Genomic DNA, 21287 nt, shown 5'->3' on the forward strand with positions numbered 1-21287 from the left:
TCAGCTGATCAGGAAACTCGCTGAATGTTGCAAACACGATGTGTTGACCACAAGCAGCTAAAATCACATTTTAAGAATGGCTAATTTAAAAGCGGAAGCACTGGAAGATGACAGTGAACTTTAACTATACTTTTGACGGGATAGTTGGAGCTAATGTGCTTTTGTTTTTGCAATAGAACGGACTCAATAGCTGTATCTTAGGACATCTGGTAGGTTGCTGGTTATTGTGATTAATGATCAAGACAATATTAACGTGTATAATGTATAGCGTGTTGGTTTCTTTTTCTTTCTTTTTTTTTTTTTTAAATCCTATTAAAGGCTGTATTGTGTTGAATTGTCCGTTGCATTCGAGATTAAACTTTTATGTCTCTGAAGGAACTCATAGCTTTGTTGTTGTTGTTGATGAAATTTAATTTGGGTAGTCGACCTTTACACATGCATCTCATTTCAGCATCTTATCTGTTCCTGAAGTCCTGTCTGTCTGCATTGATAAAGCTTCTCTGTTGTCCTTGAAAGTCAATTACGCTCATGAACACTGCACTTCTCATACTGCAGCTGACACAGAAATTCTTTTCGCAATTATTGTCACATTCTGAAACTTTGGAATTTATTTTTTTTTTTCATTTTATTGTGAATTCATCTTGAAGAAAGCACAACACTATTGAGATATTATGGTAATATAATCTTTATTTATTTAGTAAACATGGGTTATTGAATGCAAAACACCTGCATGTATGTCAAAGTTAAATCTCATTAAAAAAAAAAAAAAAAAACTACATTGATACTGAGTGTAGTATTGAGCTCTCAAATATTGTTTTAGGCAATGGTGTCCCAAACAGCATTTCTCTATCATTGAAACCACTCTCTTATATTTTTTAAATAATTCAAACATCTCTGTGTGTATGCGATTGTGTGCTAATATACCCCAGGTCAAACTTCAATGCTGTATCTGTTTCTTTTCAGTTCAGAATTACACTGTGAAGCTACAGCATGGATCCTTTGGGGGCTCGTTCCCAGTTTGTTGAAGTCCAGAACCTCCCCACATGGGACCAGCCTCAGGGAGTCCAGGACGAGGTGGATGGAGAAAACCACTTCTTGGAGGAAGATGACCAGCTGGCTAATCAACTCAGTTCCTTAGAGTCCCCTTTCCCTTTCAGAAAAGACATCAACAGCAAGATTGTACTATTGTGAGTGTTATTTTCTCCCACTTTTCTTATTCATTCTGCTTTCTCCTTCTCCATCAATTTCTGCATTATTTCAACAAAGATTGCTTAATAAACAGTTTTTTTTAAGTCCTAAAAGCCTAAGCATCAGGGTTGCCTATAAATATAACTACTGATTTGCTTAGTTCAAAAGTGTAAGATTTTGTTTTAGTTCAAAAGTTTAAAAATGTAGTAATTGATATTTTTATGTAACTCTGCACTGTGTGTTTGTTGCATCACTTATTTGCACCAGCTCTGATGATCTTCAAGTCTGTTAGTTATTCCCTCGTGCACACAAATCCCCCTTATAGCTCGATCACATGTGACTGTCTGGGAGGTCCTTTTGGCTTTTGAGGCCAGTATAGCTTTGTTAGTGCAGGATCAAGATGGTTTTCTCTTTGAATTCATAGTTTCTCTGTTTTTAAGAAAGAGGAAGTTAATTGCATGGAACTTGTCTGTGAAGCCAGTTCATAAAACTAGTCCTTCTGAAATTCATATATATATATATATATATATATATATATATATATATATATATATATATATATATATATATATATATATGGAAGTAAGCCTATGGGTGAAGCTTCCGGGTTCATTCAACTATGGGGAAATAACAAGGAGAATAACAGCATGCAGTAAATGGTACAACTGTGTGCACTACAAACCAGTATGTTCATAATTACTATAGGAGATTAAAGTAACATAACACACCAATTTTCAATATCAAGCAGCAAACCAAATGTTTTGTTTAGCTAAATATAGCTGGACGCGGATGAGACCGGAAGCTATACCCATAGAATTTACAAATGGCGGCACCCATTTTGTTTGTATATTAGTGCTATTAATATGTGCATCGCATTCTAAATAAATATTTTTGTTTACATAATATATGCTTGTATGCTGTGTATATTTATTGTATGTATATATAAATGCACACACATACATGTAATAATTTCAGGAAAATGTCATGTATTAGTATTACATTAATTTAATTTATTTTAAATTAAATTAATTTACATTCATTTAATAAATTTATAATATAAATTATATTAATAAATGTGAACATATGGCAATATTTTTAAAATATATACTCTATGTGTGTTTCAGGGATTAATCGATTAATATATAATATAATCATATTATATATATATATATATATATATATATATATATATATATATATATATATATATATTTTTTTTCTATATTTTTAGTTTATTTAGTTTTTAGCAAGTTTGTTGACATTTTTGTTTGTATTTGTTTTGTTTTTTTTGTAAGAACTTTAGTTCTCAAACCAAGGCAACTTTTCTCATTTCTAATAAAAGTTTAAATTTAATATTTATATTTTATTTTATTTCAAATGTATTTTAAAAAGCAATCCTACGTAGCAGTTTTATTTTTACAAACATGTATGTTTATATGCTTCAGTTGTTCTCGAAGCTTTTTCATAGCTTATGTGATGTTCTGTATCTGATATGTTGGTTTATATCATACCATCATTTTACAGTAATGGAGATGTGGCCCTTTTGAACTGCACTGCAATCGTCAATACAAGTAATGAGACACTAACAGACAAGAATCCTGTATCAGACAGCATCCACAGATACTCCGGACCTGAATTAAGGGATGAACTACTCAAACTGAAAGGTAGGGGGCACTACCAGGTTGGAAAACTGTTATCTACCCGTTTGATCTTAAACTATTAGTATTTTTAAATGATGTTTGTGTGTGTTACACAGTTTTGAAACAGATCTTATCCTATTTTTTGTTATCTCTTTTGGCATCAAGGCTAGAGTTATATGCGTGTATGTATATTTTTCCAGGATGTCGGACAGGTGAGGCAAAAATGACAGAGGGTTTCAACTTGGCTGCACGCTTTATCATTCACACAGTTGGACCCAAATATAAAGCCAAGTACCGGACAGCTGCGGAAAGCTCTCTTTACAGCTGTTACAGAAACGTCATGCAGCTTGCCAAGTAAGCCCGATCATTCCAACAACTTTTGTGAGATTAAATGTCAGCTAATGCAGACTGTCTGGACATTCTGATATGATTATACTGAGCAAATATGCTTAGTTATTTTATCTGTTAGTCACTTTCAAAGATCGTATCAGACATTAGAAAAAGTTCAAATACAGTCTAAATCTCATATTTTATGATAAACAGGATAGCAGTTTCCATGGCAGTGAGATGTTTAGTAAAATAACCCCAACCTTTATGTTCATTGCTTTAATTTTAGATTTAGATTGATAAATATATGATGAAAATACAATGAATTTAAACTCCCCCTTAGCTAATATTAAATACCATTCAACTATTGTTTGGAAAAGTGTGTGTGTGTTTATTTATTAACAGGTTTTGATGGCAGTAAAGCTTGACTATGCAGATAACACCATACAATATACTAACGTCTGTTCATATATAAACTAATGTAAACTATATCATTGAAGGACATGCAACTTAAATTTTTATTCCTTGTGTTTCTGTCCTTAGAGAACATGCCATGGCATCAGTGGGGTTTTGTGTGGTCAGCACAGTCAAAAGGGCTTATCCACTGGAGGACGCCACACATATAGCATTAAGTAACGTTTGTTTTAAGTTAAACATCACATTTAAAGTCATTCCTTTCTGATGTAATTCAGAGGGATCTTAATAGAACGTGTTTCCCCCACATTTATATTTCTAGGGACTGTTCGTAGATTTCTGGAGAACCATGGTGAAAACATTGAGACAGTGGTGTTTGCTGTTTCGGATGTTGAGGAGGTGTGTGGCATTTCATTTTCGCTATTATGCAACAGCCTCTATCCTTTTAACTCTCCTGTGCTCGGTTTCATTTTCTTATGAAATTCTCATTTTGATGTAATAGCCAACTTTGTTGCGTGACTATGAGCTACAGCATTATACAGTCTTGTTAACATTTTTTGTTTTTTTTAATTGCATTATTAAGAAGAAATACATAACTTTTTTTTTTATATATATATAAATATATATATATATATATATATATATAAATATATATATATATATATATATATATATATATATATATATATATATATATATATATATATATATATATAATTTTTTTTTTTTTTGCATGTGCCTGAATGTGTATCTATTATTGATTGACCTTGGAAATTGTTGGAATTTATCCTGTTTTCCAGCCGGTGTACAGTAAATTGCTGCATTTGTATTACCCTCGTTCAAAAAAAGAGGAGAGGATTGGTCTGCCTCTCCTCCCTGCCGACATTGGAAATGCCGAGGGGGAGCCTGTGGTCACGGAGAGACAGATCCGCATTGCCGAAAAGCCAGGAAAACTGGAGGGTGAGCTCCAAAAAATGTATCATAATTTCAGACCCTTTTAAGTAGACATACTATTAAAAAATTCTGGGTTTGTTTTAAATGGATGCCGATATACTTTTTTTCAGAGTTCTTTGAATGAAAGACTTAAAAGAACAGAATTAAACAGAATAGAAATGTTTTGTAACATTATAAATGTATTTAATGTCACTTCTGATCAAATGACTGCACCTTGCTGAAAAAGTATTCATCTGTTTCAATTCATAAAAACATCTTTCTTACCTCAAACCTTTGAACAGCAGTGTAGATTTCTTAAAGATTAACAAACAAGCGGTATAGGAGTAAATGTTGCCAAAACGTTTGGAGAACATTCATATACACAACGTATCTACACTGTGTAACGGAACATAATTACTTTTTTAGAGAAGCATCTGCAGTAATTTTTTCAGTTTACAGAACGAAAAACGTTGTAATTGGCTTCCAATAATTGTGATAGGGTTATGATTATGAGCAGCATGCAGCTGATCGAGAGCCATCTCTTCCGCACCGGCCTTTCATCTTGATGGTTATCGGTGTTTCATGAATTCAGATTAGCTGACACCGCCTCTGTCCCACAACAGGAGCTTTGACTACAGCAGAATCTTCTCCGTTCAGACAGACCCATTATGAACACAGCTACAGTCCAGTGTGTGTGTGTGTGTGTGTACAGACGCAATTGTTAAATATATGAGAATGAATAAATGTATGTTTGTCTTGTGTGCTTGCCATAGCACTCAGAGCATGTGTATATTTATTTGTTAGCGGGAGACTGAATTGTATATTTGTTGGCTGCCATTATTTCAAACCCAGTTCATGTGTACTATGAGCCAGCTGTGTTGAGGTGATCAAGTCTCACTAGAGCTGTTGATCCAATTCAAACACGGCACATAAACCAGGTCCATTTAAACAAACACTGCACTTTCCTGCCTGTCTTTGAACACTTTAATCCAGGACATGGAAAGGCAGCCCAAGGTCTGTCACCAGCTGAACTACCAAATAAGCTCTTCCCAAGTTAAGGTCATTCAATATTCTGCTTTATCAGTCTTGCTTCTGGATGTTTGCTTGAGGCATTGAGAATGACAGCAAGCTTTAATCTGAACAAACATGATCGCTTAATCAAATTTACCTCATTATATAGAATATTGAAGTGGCAAAACCGCTTTAAGACTTCCTTATTAATATGAAGTTAAAGGTGAAGTGTGTGATTTCTGGGCCACAGGTGTCAACAAAAGGAATTAATGAAAAATTCAGTCCAAACTGCCATTGGTTAGTCCAACACTAAACCCACACAATTGATTGAGACAGAGTTGTTGTTTCAGTCTGGTTGGGTTCAGAACAATACTTTTAAAGGTCAAAAGTATTTCAAACTTGCTTAACAGAATCATGTGTTTAAAAAATCTTCTACAGTCAATTATTTTATGTATAGATCGTTACAACGCATGACTGCTAAGTGACTGCTGTTTTCCTAGATAACCTAATAACTTAGTTTAGTGTCTCTTGTATCACTCTGCATATTCTTCCTTTATCCATAAACATTTATTAAAAGTGTTTTTTCAGTTAAGTAATCTTATTATTTACATAAAGAGGTGGGGGGTTATGTTTAGTCAGCTGGTTAATAAGCTAAATAAAAAAAATGATGGTGTGATCAGGACCCTAACGCAAAGCTTAAACCCCTTACTTAACATGCTTAGTATTGGAATACCACAGGGTTCTGTGTTTGGGCCCTTACTAAAGTAGATTACGTGCAGTACAGAAAGTTAGTAACTCTGTTTAATTGGGATTTATTGTACCAATGTTTTATTACTTATTATTGCTATTTTTGAATGGGCCAAAATAGTATTTATAAGATAATATTTCATTAATATTTTTATTAGGATCAGAAGTGTTTGTTCCTATACAGTCTTTCTGTAAGACATTAAAGGACACATTTTCATACCCTGTCACTGATCTGGCCGATCTCTTCAAACTCTTGTCCTCATTAATGCCATTTCATCATGTGAAGCAGGTCTGCCTGTCATTCTTAAAGTAATATTAAAGACAGCAGGTGACTAGGCCTTTACTAATACAGCCCAACTTTTATGGATTAGTCTATGAAACCATGTAGAGGTCTCAAAGCATGCCTCAAACCACACACTTCCCTAATCTGCTTTCTCCCCGTTCACTTAATGCCCATTTAATTTTTCTGGTCTTAACATTTTCTTTCCTCCATTTGCTGTGCAATGGATACATTTGCATTTAACTGCTTATGGTTTTCTTCTTATTAGATCTTTTTGTGTCACAAAGTTGTGTCACATTGCGGTGAAGTGATCCTGAAATCCAAATAAATTTCAGCTTGAGGCCAAAGGCATTACTAGAAAGAGCAGGCATCGGTGCTCTCCGTTCAGTCAGGAAGATCATAAAAGTACCATATGTTGCATTTCAAAAACATAATCTCATTCTTTGCTTCAACATGTTGTAATGATTTTAGCCAAAGATAACCTTCGGGAGACATCTGTGTCTAATTGAGTCTTGTTGATGTCTCACCCTAGGTTTGGTAGCAGCTGAGTGTTTGACTGTAATCATGTTATTTACCTGTTAATGTCTTTTTTTTATGTATTTGTCAAACGTGTTTCTTTTTTGGCTAAATATTTCATAGTCTGACCAGTGACCATGTGGTTTAGCTGAGAAAATTAGAACTTTTGTTTATTGTTCAGAGTGGGCTTTCTTTTCATGTCTGGTCAAATATGGCTAAGGTTGGCCCGTAATAGATATTTGGCATACACATGTAAACAAGAATAACAGACACGGATTATTTTTACGCTTTGCCTGGCTGTACATCACACACACCACTGGCTTTCCCAGCTCTGATTGAGGCTGGGAGTTCAGGTCTTGTGGAATGTACCACGTTGTAGTGCTCACTGAACCTAGTAATGGTCATTCCGAGTGTGCAAGACTGTATTTTGCTGTTTATCGCAGCAAAATCATTTGTGCTTCAGCAAATTTTTATGGTGCATTGCTTTTGCTTTCCCTGTAATATCTAGAACTCTGTGTAATGCACTACTACACAAGAGTAGTACATAATAGTGATAATAATCTAATTTTCTGCAGATGACTCTGGGGATGACTCACTAGAGTCCGACCTGGGGCTGGTGGGAAGTCATGCGTTTGCTCGTATGGAAGGGGATGTGGATAAGCAACGTAAGCTCATCCTTCAGGGCCAAATGTCTGAAGCAGCCCAGCAGAAACAGCACCAAAGGAAGTAAGTAATGTGCAGTGTTCTCATTATACTCTCACCTTTTACAACTACCACATTTCTTAACCAAGCCACTTACACAAATGTACCATGATTGGGTGGTGTTAATGGGAATCACCTGTTGTACACAAGATAGATCTTTTACTTTGTATTCGTCAAAAAAAGGGAACCTTTTTAAATATAATACCGCCCACCCTTAGAAAAAAGTTTGAAGGTTTCTTCCTGTCATTATGTTTATCATTATTGAGTGCAGATTTTTTTTAATTGTGTAGAATTGTGTAGTCTGAGTTAGTTTTTTTGTATGTATGGTCTGTTTCATATCAAATTCTTTACATCATTGCAAATGGCTTAAATGTGAAGTCTTAGGTTGTGTTGTCTTTCTTTACAGCTATAACCGCTGGCTTTGCAGAGCTCGAGCAGAAGACCTTTCAGACATAGCGGCATTAAAGGCACTATATCAGACCGGTTAGTCTTTGTTTCTATGGGTATTTATGTATATTAATTTTTTTTTTTTTTTTTCTGTAAATAAATTTTATTGAAGATATTTTAATTGTAAGGCTATACATTACATTTAACATAATACTTTAAAACAATCAATTATTAAATATATTTAACACTTAATAATTTCATTAACTGGCATATCAATCAATTTTATAAAATGTAAAATATATTTTTGCAGCTCTAGTTAATGTATGTTTATTGTGGTGGTATGATATGGTCTGATGTTTGCCTGTTTTATCTCACACATGTTCTCCAGCACATATTCCCTCGTTCTCTGTGTTGTTGTCTCTCTGTATATCTTTATGCACATGTGGACTTTGTGTTCTCTCCATCTGTGTGTTTGCTCTCTGGGCAGGAAACCTTTGTTCCGCCTCATTGAGTTCAACATCAGGGGGTTCTGTAATCCATTTCTCTCGTTTCACAATTTCAGGACAAAAAATAACCACCAAAGTAACGGTTTCAGTGTTGTGAAGTATTTATCATTACCTTTTTTTTTTGTTGTTTCTTAGCTCAGATACTGTGCAGGCTGACCTACTGAGTTCAAAACCTCAATGATTTTTTACCACAGACTGTACACAATTAGGTTTGCAGGAAGCTTAAATTTAGTGGGAAATATTGCATTTCTACTTTTAACCATGTTTCAGAAAGCTACAGAACAGTACTTTAACAAATGTGTGTGTGTGTGTGTGTGTGTGTGTGTGTGTGTGTATATATATATATATATATATATATATATATATATATATATATATATATATATATATTTAAAAAAACCTGAGTATCTTAATTACAATAACTCACTTGACCAAAGGGGGGCAGACTTTCTCCAGCTGTCCATTTCAAAATGCATGTTCTTATGCATTTCCAGATCTTTCTTATAATAATGTGAAAACCATGTATTTTAATATGTATACATAACTCATTACTCCACAATGACTTTAAATGAAATGTTTAAAGCGTTTCTTGAGATCGGCTGCATGTGAGCATGTTGTCAGCAGTGGGTATGAGAAAACATCCTGCCATAATATAGTCCTATCACAATTAATTTTTTTTCTTCATTTTCAGGTGTTGATTTGTGTGGTAGAACAGTCATGGTTGTTGTTGGCAGGAATATTCCAGTTACACTTATTGATATGGAGAAGGTAAATGAGATGAAATGAAATGTTCATACTGTTTATGACCGTATATTTTATTACCCTGTATTGAGCATATCTTATTTTGCACCAAATGTTACATACATTTTGTCAGATTTTGCACAAAACGCTGCCAAACCAAGACGTAAGTTAAACTTAAGGTTAAATAAATGGTTACATTTTAGTGCTTCAAATGATTAATCACAATGAATCATTCAAAAGCAAGTTTGTTTACATAATGTATTATTTATTCATATATATATAAGTATATATATATATATATATATATATATATATATATATATATATATATATATGTGTACATATATATATATATATGTGTATATATATATATATATATATATATATGTATATACTCACACTCATGTCAAACCTGTGTGAGTTTCTTTCCTCTTTGGAGTACGAGATAATTTAAAATGTTGTGTGGGTGATTAAATGATGACTGAATCTTCATTTTTAAGTGAACTGCTACTTAAAGTAATGGTGTGTACCTTTGTGTGTTACCCATACTCGGGGACAAGTTTGTGCATAGAAATGAAAAATTAAAATAAAACCTGACAAAATGTCCACTTGAGCATTTCCCTATTTGAAAAAAAAACACACAATAGAGTTAGTTTTAGAATGTGGATTTTGTGTTAAGTTCTAGCATTTTAGCTGTATGTGAAAACAATAAAAGTCTATGGAATGTGCCTGTTTAGATGACTAAGCTCGTGTGTGTGATTGTGTGTTAGGCTTTGCTGTATTTCATCCACGTGATGGACCATATCACAGTGAAGGAGTATGTGATGGTGTATTTCCACACACTCACCGGTGAACACAACCACCTGGACACCGACTTTCTCAAGAAGCTTTATGACATTGTGGACGCCAAGTAAGAGCTATTTTGGTTCCATTACAGGAGTACTACAAACCACCCACATTTCCTGCTCTCTATGACCTTACAAAGTTTTTGAGATGACTTGACCCAGTTCTTGGCGGAGGTATTATTTAAAACCATAACTCAGATTCACATGGAAAAGCTAATCACAGTTTCATATAAATGCTGGCTTGGTGACTATTCGTTTTTTTTTATGAGCTTCTTGTGCCAAACAGCACTGTTTCCTCAAACACAAACACACCACATATGTTGTAAAATCATAAGGGAATGTCTGTGTCTTGGGCTTCCTGTTCTTTGGATGTCAAGAAGATTCATACACAGAAGCTCAACCCTTTTGTAGGTTATGACAAGCTCGGAAAGCACCGTACGATGTAACTGAGTCACATTTCCTCAGCTACCTAGAGTTTCTCTAGAGTATCACTGTAAATTGGTGCTCAAATGTGTCTGAGGTGATTGATATTTCTAAGGAAAGTGAAATAATATTGCTTTTTTCAGAGCGCTTTGGGAAATTTTGAAGGGGTTATCAAGGTTAGAACATTGAGAGCAATTGCAATAGCTTTGTCTCGATGTTCTCCTCTCACCCAACCAATTCCACCACAAGAGGCTTACAAGCGCTTGCATGGATGCAGCTCCATGGAATGACTTTGTAATTGCGTGTTAAGAAAAATATTGTTCTTTTAATCGAACAGTCCTCATAATTGCTATTTTCCTGGCTTAGCAGAAAAGATTGAGACTTTGTTTGAAAGTCAAACCGGAGGAGGTGATCCTGAGGTCAGTCATTCGTCATTTATTCAGGGGACACTCTCAGCATGCAGGCGGAGAAAACCACAGTCTTGAAATAAAAAGCAGAAACGCTCTCCAGCTCCAGTCCCTCACACTTTCCGTACATCACGGAGATCAGCAATGACTCATAACTTTGAGAGCCAGGCCAGTTTGACTCGTGTCATTTATTATGAGGTATCAGCAGAGCACAGCATATCATCATTGTATTATTTTTTCTCAAAAGGCATCGATCTATAAGAAAGCGTTTTACAGACATAATCCTCAGCAACAGTGATATGGTTCTGTTAGAAATCACAGCCATGTTTATAGCAGCGTTAGCCAGTGACGCTATCACTCTCTATGACCCTTGCTCATGTGTTTGGAAGGAATGGTCCAAGCCCATCGTGGGAAAGGGGAAAGGTTGACAGACACATCCCTTGTGCTTTTTTTTTCGAACACCCCTCCACTTCTCGCCGTCCAGATCTCTATCCATCTGTGTGTTTTGGACAACAGCGTGTGGCTTGGATGTAGCTGCCCCGCTGGACTCGATTCACCGACTTTTGCTCGTTCTCAAAAAATGCACTTTAGCTCCCTTTCTAATGGGTTTATTGTTTTTGTTAAGGCAATAATCCTTTCAAAGCCAAGTGCGCCAGAGGAATTCTCTATTTGTGTAATAAGTAATTGGTTGGATGTTGATAATGTTTCGAAAAAAAATTCTCGCAAGGTTTTCCTTCTGTGTTTTCAGGTTTAAGAAAAACCTGAGGGCTTTCTACTTCGTTCACCCGACATTCCGCTCCAAGGTAAATGTAATCAGTTCACTCAAATGTAAGACCATTAAAGGCAACACTAGATGTTCATCTTGTTTTGAGCTTTTCTTTCCGAGTTTGTACGGGCCTATGGTCTGATTCACAGCGGTCAGCTCCACATGTTCCACATTGACAGAGAAGGACTGTGTAACTGAATATGTTGAAAAGCGTCTCTGAGACCGCATTGAGATTCATGATGTGTCTGCACTAAGTGTTCCATAGTGTTCCACAGAACCTATTCAGGTAATTGAAGTGCTTATGAGAGCATGTTGCCTCTGCCAGGCTTTGCTTTCATTTGCGAAATTATTCAACAATTATGCTTTGTGCACTCCAAATGTAGAGGAACCCCGGCAATTAAGTGTCAGATAATTGTTCGTTTTAAAATGCGTCCATTTCAGAAAATGCTCTAGCATTGTAACAATCCCAGGTGCGAAACGTGTTCGAGCATTAGGACTGAGTCATTGGAGTAAATGCTGAAAATGACTCAAGCTACAGCTTTAGGAGCCAAAAGTTTGCCTTTAGCAACAAAACATTTAATTTGGTTAAAAATGCTCCAATTTTGTAGCTATCGGTTATTTATTAAATTGACCTTAAAATAGTGAAGTCTAGTGTTTGCCTTTAGTTACATTTGAGTTCATTTGTAATTTAAGATGAACAAATGATAATAAATGATATTCATAATGTCACAAAAGATTTCTATTTTGAACAATTGTTTTTCTTCTCTAAACTGGTTTATTCTTTATATCAATTAATGGATATAGAACTCCTAGCACCTCAATCAATTGGTTTTGTTTGTGGTTCCTGACAGGTCTCTACGTGGTTCTTCACTACGTTCAGTATATCAGGCCTTAAAGAGAAGGTCCATCACATAGAGAACCTACAGCAGCTCTTCACCTGCATCTTACCCGAGCAGATCGACATCCCTCCTTTCGTCTTGGAGTACGACACACGGGTGGGTGTTCAGTACTTTACCACAATTGTTCATTGAGCATAAAGGATAGGTGTGTATGTAACTTAACCTTTAGTAATTCTTTTGGTATTTAATCTGTATTAAATTCTGTCAACATTTATTCACCTTTAAGTTTTTCAAAACCATCATTACTTTTTTCTCTGGAACAACAAAGGGAGTGTTGAAGAATGTTTCAAAGAATCCTTTAATCTGGGTTATGAAACTTGTCTGACTTAAAATTGGAAACATCTTCAGCGTTTGATAGAAAATAAACCCATAATATCTTGAAAGAACATGAAGTTGGGTAGAGTAAAATTTACCTTTGAGATAATCTATTCCTTAAAGAGATATTAAGTTTTAATAAACTGCAGTTTAAAATGTAAGTCTTCAGACAGCTTTTTACAGAGAACCAGAAAACCCTCTGTAACACAATTACACATCAACAGTGGCACCTCATCCAGAGATGTTGCACTTTCTGGTTTTCAGATGGCTAAAGATAATGTCACTTTCATTTCCTTTTGAGAAAACACATGAAGCCATCTTTTGTATTTCAAGCCCAGTAAGCTTTTAATGATCATTATGCAGAATATGGACTAAACAGTTTAGTATACGGTACTGTAGCAAATATAATAATACAAATACAATAATGTCACACAGTCTGTACTGACCTTAACATTTAGTTAAAGTCAATTGTTTTTTTCACATTTAGGACAATGAAGATCAAACATGCAAAAGATTTTCTCTGTGCTTTAGGTAATTGAAATGTACAGCTTGTGACCAATTTTAGAAGCAATTATATGCAAATTCTTTAAACTAGTTTCCCTGTGTGACCTGTTCTTTAAATGCAGCCTTTAGCACAGTTTTATTTTTGGTGAAGCCTGTATATAAAAATATTCACTTTTTTAGTCCTTAATGAGGTCCTTTTTTTGTTTTGAAATGCATTGCGTTTGGCTTGTGGAAAAGAGATGCTTGGAGACTTATTTTTAACTGTTGACCCAAAGTATGGGTGGAGGAAAGTCTTTCCCTTCAGACTGAAAGAGGCCTCAGCCGTGAGAAACTCAGCCGTCTCAAACGAACACATCACATATTATTTCTTAAGATTACTCTTCAGCTACTCATGTGGGATAGGGTGATATATTTAAGGAAACATAGAAACAAAAAAAAAACTATGATATGCAATATGAGAAAATGAGAAAATGATGGTAGTTGTCTGGCATTGCAGAATCTCATATTACTATTATAGTTATGTGTCATTTTAAGATGTTTTTCCTTTGACGTGGAGAACATTGTTTCAGTTTAAAATGATGTGTTACCTTTGTTACCACTGCTGAATCCAAGCAAACTGCTCAGATCCTAATAAATGATTTTGTCACGGCTAATAGCAGACCATATTCATGCATTGATTGGACCCATCTGGTCTGCTTATTATTTAGTTTATTTTCATCCTGTCATTCCTGAACTCTTAGTTTTATGCTGTTCTCACAGCATGCCCATACATATGGGATTCATCTACAGCTTCATTCCACTTATCGGTTAAAGATACCGGCTGGTAACCAGTAAGGATATGTTTAAGGCCTACTAGGCATGGAATTGAGCTATTACCATGTGGGCATTGTTCTTGTAATTTGCTGTCCACTTTGATCTTGTGTGATCTGATGGCAAGTGGATCTAAAACGTTTTGTGGACTCAAATTACATTCAGAAATACATGATCACAGCTAATCTTAAAGCGATAGTTCACCTAAAAATATAACATTGATTACTCACCCTCTTTCCAAATCTGTAAGAATAATTATCTTTGGAACATAAATTAAGATATTTTTGCTGAAATACGTAAGCTTTCTGACCAAATACTGGCACGGAAGAGCAGAACTTGTTGAATTATTTTTGCTTTCTCACAAAAAGTATTCTCATAGCTTCATAACATTATGGTTGAACCACTGATGACATATGGACTATTTTAACCATCTCCATACTACGTCTCTGGGCCTTAAAATTTGTAGTTACTCTTTTGTCTTTGCAGGTTGAGAATTGGATTTCATCGTAAATATCTTAATTTGCAAAGATAAATTAAAGTCTTGACACGAGGGTGACTAATGGCCCCTTTGCAAAAATCCTTAATTTTTTTTTTTTTTTTTTTATGTCGGAAAGACATCAGTACATTTAATTTTTTTTAAAGTCCACCGAAGTTTATCTAATCTTCTGTCTGATTTATTTGATTTATACAGACAAAATAGTATTCGACGTTATTGGTCTGATAACCTTTAATGACAGAATTTCCTTTTAAAGGTCTATTTATAATCAAGATTTTTATATTAAAAAGATATTTTAATATTAATAGGCTATTTTCTTTTTAACCCCCTCATCAGAACGCTCTGTATGAAAAGGGGTGGCAGATTGTAGACTTGCATAGTAATACCCACTGCTAAGATTTGTTAACACTTGTTATGTTTGACAGCGTACATTATTCATAGATGGATGACGATGTAATAAATACTCAAAACATATCAAACGATCCATTATAACAGACAAATCAATGGTGAACACATAACGTTACTGTCTGATCCAATATAGTTTGTACAGTATAGTCTTTCAGGAAAGCACACTTCAAATCTGTGTTAAAAAAAAAAAAAAAAAGAAATGACCAAGGTTCCACCGAGGAGTTCCACTCTTCCTATCATTGGGATCAGAAAGAAGGCAATGCAAAGAACTTGGAAATGCATTGTTTTGTTGTATTTGGAGCCATCTTTATTGTTTGATTTTTGCATAGACCTACATTAGCTTTTTTGTTATTTACACTACTTGTGTAAATCAGTGGGCGGGGCTTAAAAGGCAGCGCTGTTCTGTTGGGGCAGTTTTTTTTGCCACACTATACAGTGTCACACATTCCACAATCTTAGTTTCAGCAGATTGGCTTCAATATAAGCTGCTTTTAGACTAGAAAGTTTTGAGTTCTGAAACTTACAGGATATGTTTTAGTACAATGACAAAAAAATATGACCCCTTTGAATGCCTTGAAGACACCACATACTATTTTATCTCGGATTCCACATACAGATCACGGCACACAAAACTATGTTACTTATGTTAGAATATGGGTGCCTTCTACAAACTGTATGGTATTTTTTTTCCCTTTTTATATTTTAGAAGTTGTTTTTTTGCCATTCGGCATTGTTTCTGGGTTTAAAGGGCACCGGATTAAAGTAAATGAAAGCAGGAAGGAAGGCACAAAGGTGAGGCAGCTGTGAAAAATCGATTATACCACTAATGCGTTAAATGGATGGTCTTTCCTGCTCCAGGTGCATGTCGCTCTGTATTTATGTGTTCGCTGAGCAAGAGTGCAGACACACAGACTTAATTAGAATTTTTTTTTTCCTGCAGGCTGTATGTTTATTTCATTTGCACAAAAACATTTTACTTTAATATCTTAACACAAACTCATTTTGAATAAAATTAAATTGTATTTTAGATTTTTTTTTTTTTGTTTCTCTTCCTCCGCAAGTAAAGGCACTACATGACTTTTAAAATCTGAACATAGTTCAAAACACCTGGCATCATACATTAATTGACTGACTGATCATAAGACTTTAAATTCGTTCCAATCACAGTAACCTCAAGGAGAAAAGTGTGCATTGTTGCTATAATTTGCTTGACCAATGAAACGTGTTATAAATCGAACATGTTTGATATTCTCCGACTGCAGGAACATAGTCTGAAGCTTAAATAATAGTCTATGACCATCATACACTACACGATTCTCTATGAAATCTTATCACTCAAATCTGCAGACTTTACTGATTTTTACTAACTAACGTCGACTTCTCCACACAGTAAATTGGTGCAAAGTCTGGGCCAAAATAGTGTAGTGTATTCCAGCCTTAAATGTCAAAAATGAAACTTTAGATCAGATAATCATATTCACGGAGGGTTTTTACAGAAAAACATTTGAATCGTCAAACTCAGGATCCCTTAGATATGTATACCAACAGGGAAAATTCCACATTGCTTCTATTGAAACCAAAGGCTTTCAAGTTTTACTTGATGACTAATTGGACTCTTGTGTTTTTATTAGTATTGGAAACTGATGTTGAAGATTTTGTAGAGATTAGTGTCTTTGGGGAACACCCATAGTTATGAATGAATGTGTTTGTCACTTCAATGGATGAACACATTTTCTCTTAACGTGTGTGACCTTTTTTTTTTTTTTTTTTTTTTTTTTTTTTTGCTGGCGTGTGTTTTTGGTCTACTTGCCTTTGCCTTGGATTCATTCCTGGACTCCCTTGCTTAAATATTTTCTGTCATTCTTTGATTACCCAGGAAGTTAATGGGCAGGAGGGGAAATGGCAGAATGTGTAAGCTTTTAATGCCAGTTGCACTTAGCTTTCTCTCTTTGCCCATATGAACAGATGCAGTGCCATGGAAAGTCCTGCCGCAGTCACCTCAAATAACCCAGTCAACTTTCCATAAAGCATTTAAAAGCCTCTTAAGGTTTATTTGGGACCATCACCTTTATACTATAGGAATTGTTGGGTTAAATATGGGCTACAATATGTAATTTGGATTATGTAATTAAAATACAAAAATGTTGTAGTTTCACCACGTAATATTGTAAATAATTGTATTGCTGTTATTTTTGTATGGATATCAGGTTTGATTATAGATTAGAATTAAATAAGGGAAATAAAATGGTTCCTCTATGTTAACAGGCATAGAGGCTATGTTGAATAGGCCTTCATATGATTTCTGAAGAAAGCAAAAGCAGAAACATAGACAGGACTTGATCCCAGCCAACTTTGTTGTAGTGCTACATACATACATACAGCTGTCTCATTCCTCATTTGACCACATACAAAAATAACTTTCAACGAGACGTATTGAAAATATACAGTGCAGTCCAAAACATGTCTTAAATTCACCACAAGCCTCCAGTTTCAATAATAAAAATGAAAAATAGGAAATTTCATATGAGGCTTTTTGTCTTGGAATGGCTCGTTCTGTCAAATTAAAATTTACTTGCAAGTCACTCAAAATATAGAAATCTATGAAAGCATAATATGCAACGATACGCAATTACAAAAGTACAAAACTGAGAGAAATCCTACACCTAAGCTAAAACATTTTAGTTTTTAATGAATTTCCTGTGTTCTTTGAAACCGTTTACAGCCTAATCTCTTTTTGCATTCATTTAACCCGAAGGCCTTTAACACCCTGGTTAGATTGACCTCGTGGCTTCCGGAGGTGAATCATCTACGTTGCTTTGAGTCAGACAGTAGCATCTGAACAGACGTTTATATATTCCCCGCACATCTCTTTCCATAAGTGCTCATTTGGCTATTGGAATCCTCGCATACTTCTTCCTTATATCCTAGAAACCACAACCTTTATTAAATACTTAAATATTTACCTGCCGAATGTTTGTATTCTATGGTAAATACAAGCTCTTGGGTTGATCTAGATCTATCTTTATATTTGTGCCGACAGGCTCTCTAGGATGTAGGTGTGTCTTTGGCTTATGTTGTGGTGATAGAGGCCTCTTGTCAATTTGCCTTCAGCTTTTTACAGCAAGTTAGTGCCTTTTAAAAAATGTACTCACGATTATCATCTCTTCTCTTCCAGATTAACAGCCCCTATTACACGGCTCAGTCTTCAGGCCTGTGATGGCGTCAAATAGACCCAAAATCTAGACCTGCCTCTTTCCAGCGAGTGGAAACTCAACCTGATGACCCCGACTCTGATGTGAACAAGATGAACGCAGTCAAAAGTGCATCTTTGCTGTTTCTGACCCGCAAGTTTTCTCTGTGACAGTGAGAGACTGTCAATCAATAATGCTGTATAAACACATCCTGCTGAAACCTGCTGAACGTGCCACAGGCCTGTACTAAACCCAGATGTCATTGAAGGAACCGCTTGCCTGACCCAAGCTATTTTTCGACAAGGTAGTGGGGGGGGGGACTATAGATGAAGAGACAAACATACTAAACTCATATTTTTTACCAATATGAAACATGTACCAGTGTCTGCGTGAATAATGGCTGAAAATGGCCGAAACCATTCTGGTTTTAATTTCTTATGTCCCCTGGCCATCGTCATCCGAAAGCCTCATATTTTGCTGTCCAAACTGTTTTGTTGTTTCATCTTTTATCTCAATTCTCTTTTTTTCAGCCACAAGCACTTTTACAGCTTTATCTGAGGTGTCAAACAACCATCACTACAGTTTCCTGAGGTTTGACGGGAAGCAACTTTTCCTTGTGTTGTGAGGGTTATGCTTTCACAAAGATTGCTTTGTGTAGCTCTAAAACCAGGTTGGCCTGTTGAGATTTCTATTAGCATTTTAATAAAAGTATTTTCTTCTGTTCCTTTCAATACGGTACATCAGTGTTCTGGAAGCTTCACCCAAGGTACACTAAAATCTTGCAGAGCACCAGTTTGTATTTCATTTGAAGCAGATTTACAAGCACGGCCGAAGGGATGTGTCAGAGAGCTCATCTCAGAATGGAGCACTGTAAATAGATCATTGTAGTTATTGCAGATGCTGTCTGGAATTATTAATTCAGTTTTTTGTTTTTTTGTTTTTTTAAGTCAGCACTTAGTGTAGCTGTGAAGTGATTCTTGTTAAATTTTGTACAATTTTAAATGAAGTATGACGTATGAATTATGACAATGAAGAAAGTAATATTTGAATAAACAATATGAACTCAGAATATATCTGATGTTGTCTTAAATCTTTGTTTGGGTATCTTTTTAAATGATTTTGTTTAATACATTTAAGTGTATTTTTAGTCTGAAATCCATTTAAAATGGGTTTCGAATAAGAGCAGCCCGTTATTTTCTAATTAGGTCTCAAGTGTTTTGTTTTTTTTTTTCTTTTTGATATTTGATTTGAAGCTGTAACTGCATTCTGTCTCATGAGATCTTTTTCATGAAGTTGTGCCAGTACTTATAGTCTGCCAGTACTAGGATTTATGCAAGCAAAAAAATAGTTTAATCAAAATCATATAATCAAAAAAGTATAGCTGTACTTTTATAAAACCACTCACCAAACAAAGGTTTCGATCCACCTTATTTTCCAGTAGGAGCAAGGTTTACGGTCTCGTCCGCTTCCAGCTGTTTTACCATTATATCATATTATTTTAATATATTAATCACAAAAACACTGATTTGTAATGCAAACGGTTTTACCATTCACTTGTCTTAAAGTACTACAAGTTCAGTTCTAAATCCTAACTATATTTCAAGTGTACAGCCTCAAGTCTGAGAAAAAAAAAAAGCCTTACACCTTGGCATATCCATCTGCAGAAGTTCCTTCCTCGGTCTTTCCAAAATTCTGTTGAATTGAGTGGACAGCCTAGTTCACGTCCATCTATATATTCTCAGACGGGTTCAAAAGCACATGATATATTTCTGTCGTGCTGTTTGTTTTTAATCATTTGAGTCAATCCGCTGTCTCTGAGGTGGCGCATGTGGTGAGGAAAATGAATCAGTCTTCAACAGAGCTCTCACCATGTCTGAGGGGTCAGCAGAGCTACGCTGAACTGAAACACCTGGACAAGATTGCTTTGGCGTTACGCTGTGAATCAGAGCGAGTATGACAACACCATCAGGACTCAGCAGGGGTATCTGGGAATTGGAGACATGACAATGTGCCTAATCATCACTGGCTAGTCTGTCCTTAAACAACCTTCCTTACATCAGTCACCAATTAGTCAAATGCATTGATGGAAACTGAGTCATTAATCACTAACCACCCTGTTCTTCCAAACCAGCAAAAGCTTAGTTCGTCTTCAGAACATAATTTAAGATATTCTGGATGAAAACCGGGAGGCTTGCGACTCTTCCATTGACTGCCAAACAATCATCACTGTCAAGGTGCAGAACGCTCTGAATCTGCCATCAGTGGTTCAATCGTAAAATTATGAAGCTATAAGAAGAACTTGTATGGAAAGAAAACAAAAATATTCACCGATTCTGCATGTAACATCACCTTGGCCCCATTTTGGACAGCTGCGGTGATGTTACACGCCAAAGTCGTTATTTTAGTTTTGTGGTGCAGTAACCCTTTAATTAAACTATATATCCATTTGAACTGCATTTACTTTTGGTTTTTAAGTGTTTTCCAATCATTAGTTTGATGTGAATCGGGCACGCAATACATTAAAGGAACACTTCACTTAAAAATAAAACTCACTTGCCTTCACGTTGCTCCAAACCTGCATGACTTTTCTTTCATCAGCTGAACAAAAGAGATTTTGAAGAACGTTGATATCCAAACAGTTCTGGTAACCATTGGAACCAAAACATCTGAACGTAACGCTTATTTTTCATGTTCTGCAAAATAGGCATGACAGTGAAGTAACCCATTTCACGTTTAGGTGAACTATATCTTTAAACGCAAATTATTATATCATGGTTCTTTATCATAACATTGGCCTACACCTGAATTTATTGTTGCACTAACCAAAGCGC

At 35.3% G+C, this 21287-nt stretch overlaps 1 protein-coding gene across 2 annotated transcripts; it reads left to right on the top strand.

Moving 5' to 3' along the window:
• Nucleotides 1-14: 14 nt before the first annotated feature.
• On the top strand, nucleotides 15-19527 carry gdap2 (ganglioside induced differentiation associated protein 2). Of its 2 annotated transcripts, XM_043248484.1 has the most exons (15): nucleotides 15-209; nucleotides 648-674; nucleotides 964-1187; nucleotides 2713-2852; nucleotides 3029-3182; nucleotides 3699-3787; nucleotides 3892-3968; nucleotides 4370-4529; nucleotides 7632-7782; nucleotides 8165-8241; nucleotides 9343-9419; nucleotides 10163-10302; nucleotides 11816-11870; nucleotides 12685-12828; nucleotides 18441-19527. In XM_043248484.1, the coding sequence occupies exons 3-15, from the start codon at nucleotides 991-993 to the stop codon at nucleotides 18480-18482; spliced, it is 1503 nt and encodes a 500-aa protein (XP_043104419.1). In that variant the 5' UTR covers nucleotides 15-209; nucleotides 648-674; nucleotides 964-990; the 3' UTR covers nucleotides 18483-19527. The 2 variants fall into 2 exon arrangements, with proteins under 2 accessions (XP_043104419.1, XP_043104418.1); XM_043248483.1 differs by lacking the exon at nucleotides 648-674 and having other exon boundaries at nucleotides 16-209.
• The last annotated feature ends 1760 nt before the right edge of the window (nucleotides 19528-21287 follow it).

Source organism: Puntigrus tetrazona, chromosome 9 (assembly GCF_018831695.1).
Source record: "Puntigrus tetrazona isolate hp1 chromosome 9, ASM1883169v1, whole genome shotgun sequence".
Taxonomy (NCBI): Eukaryota; Metazoa; Chordata; class Actinopteri; order Cypriniformes; family Cyprinidae; genus Puntigrus; species Puntigrus tetrazona.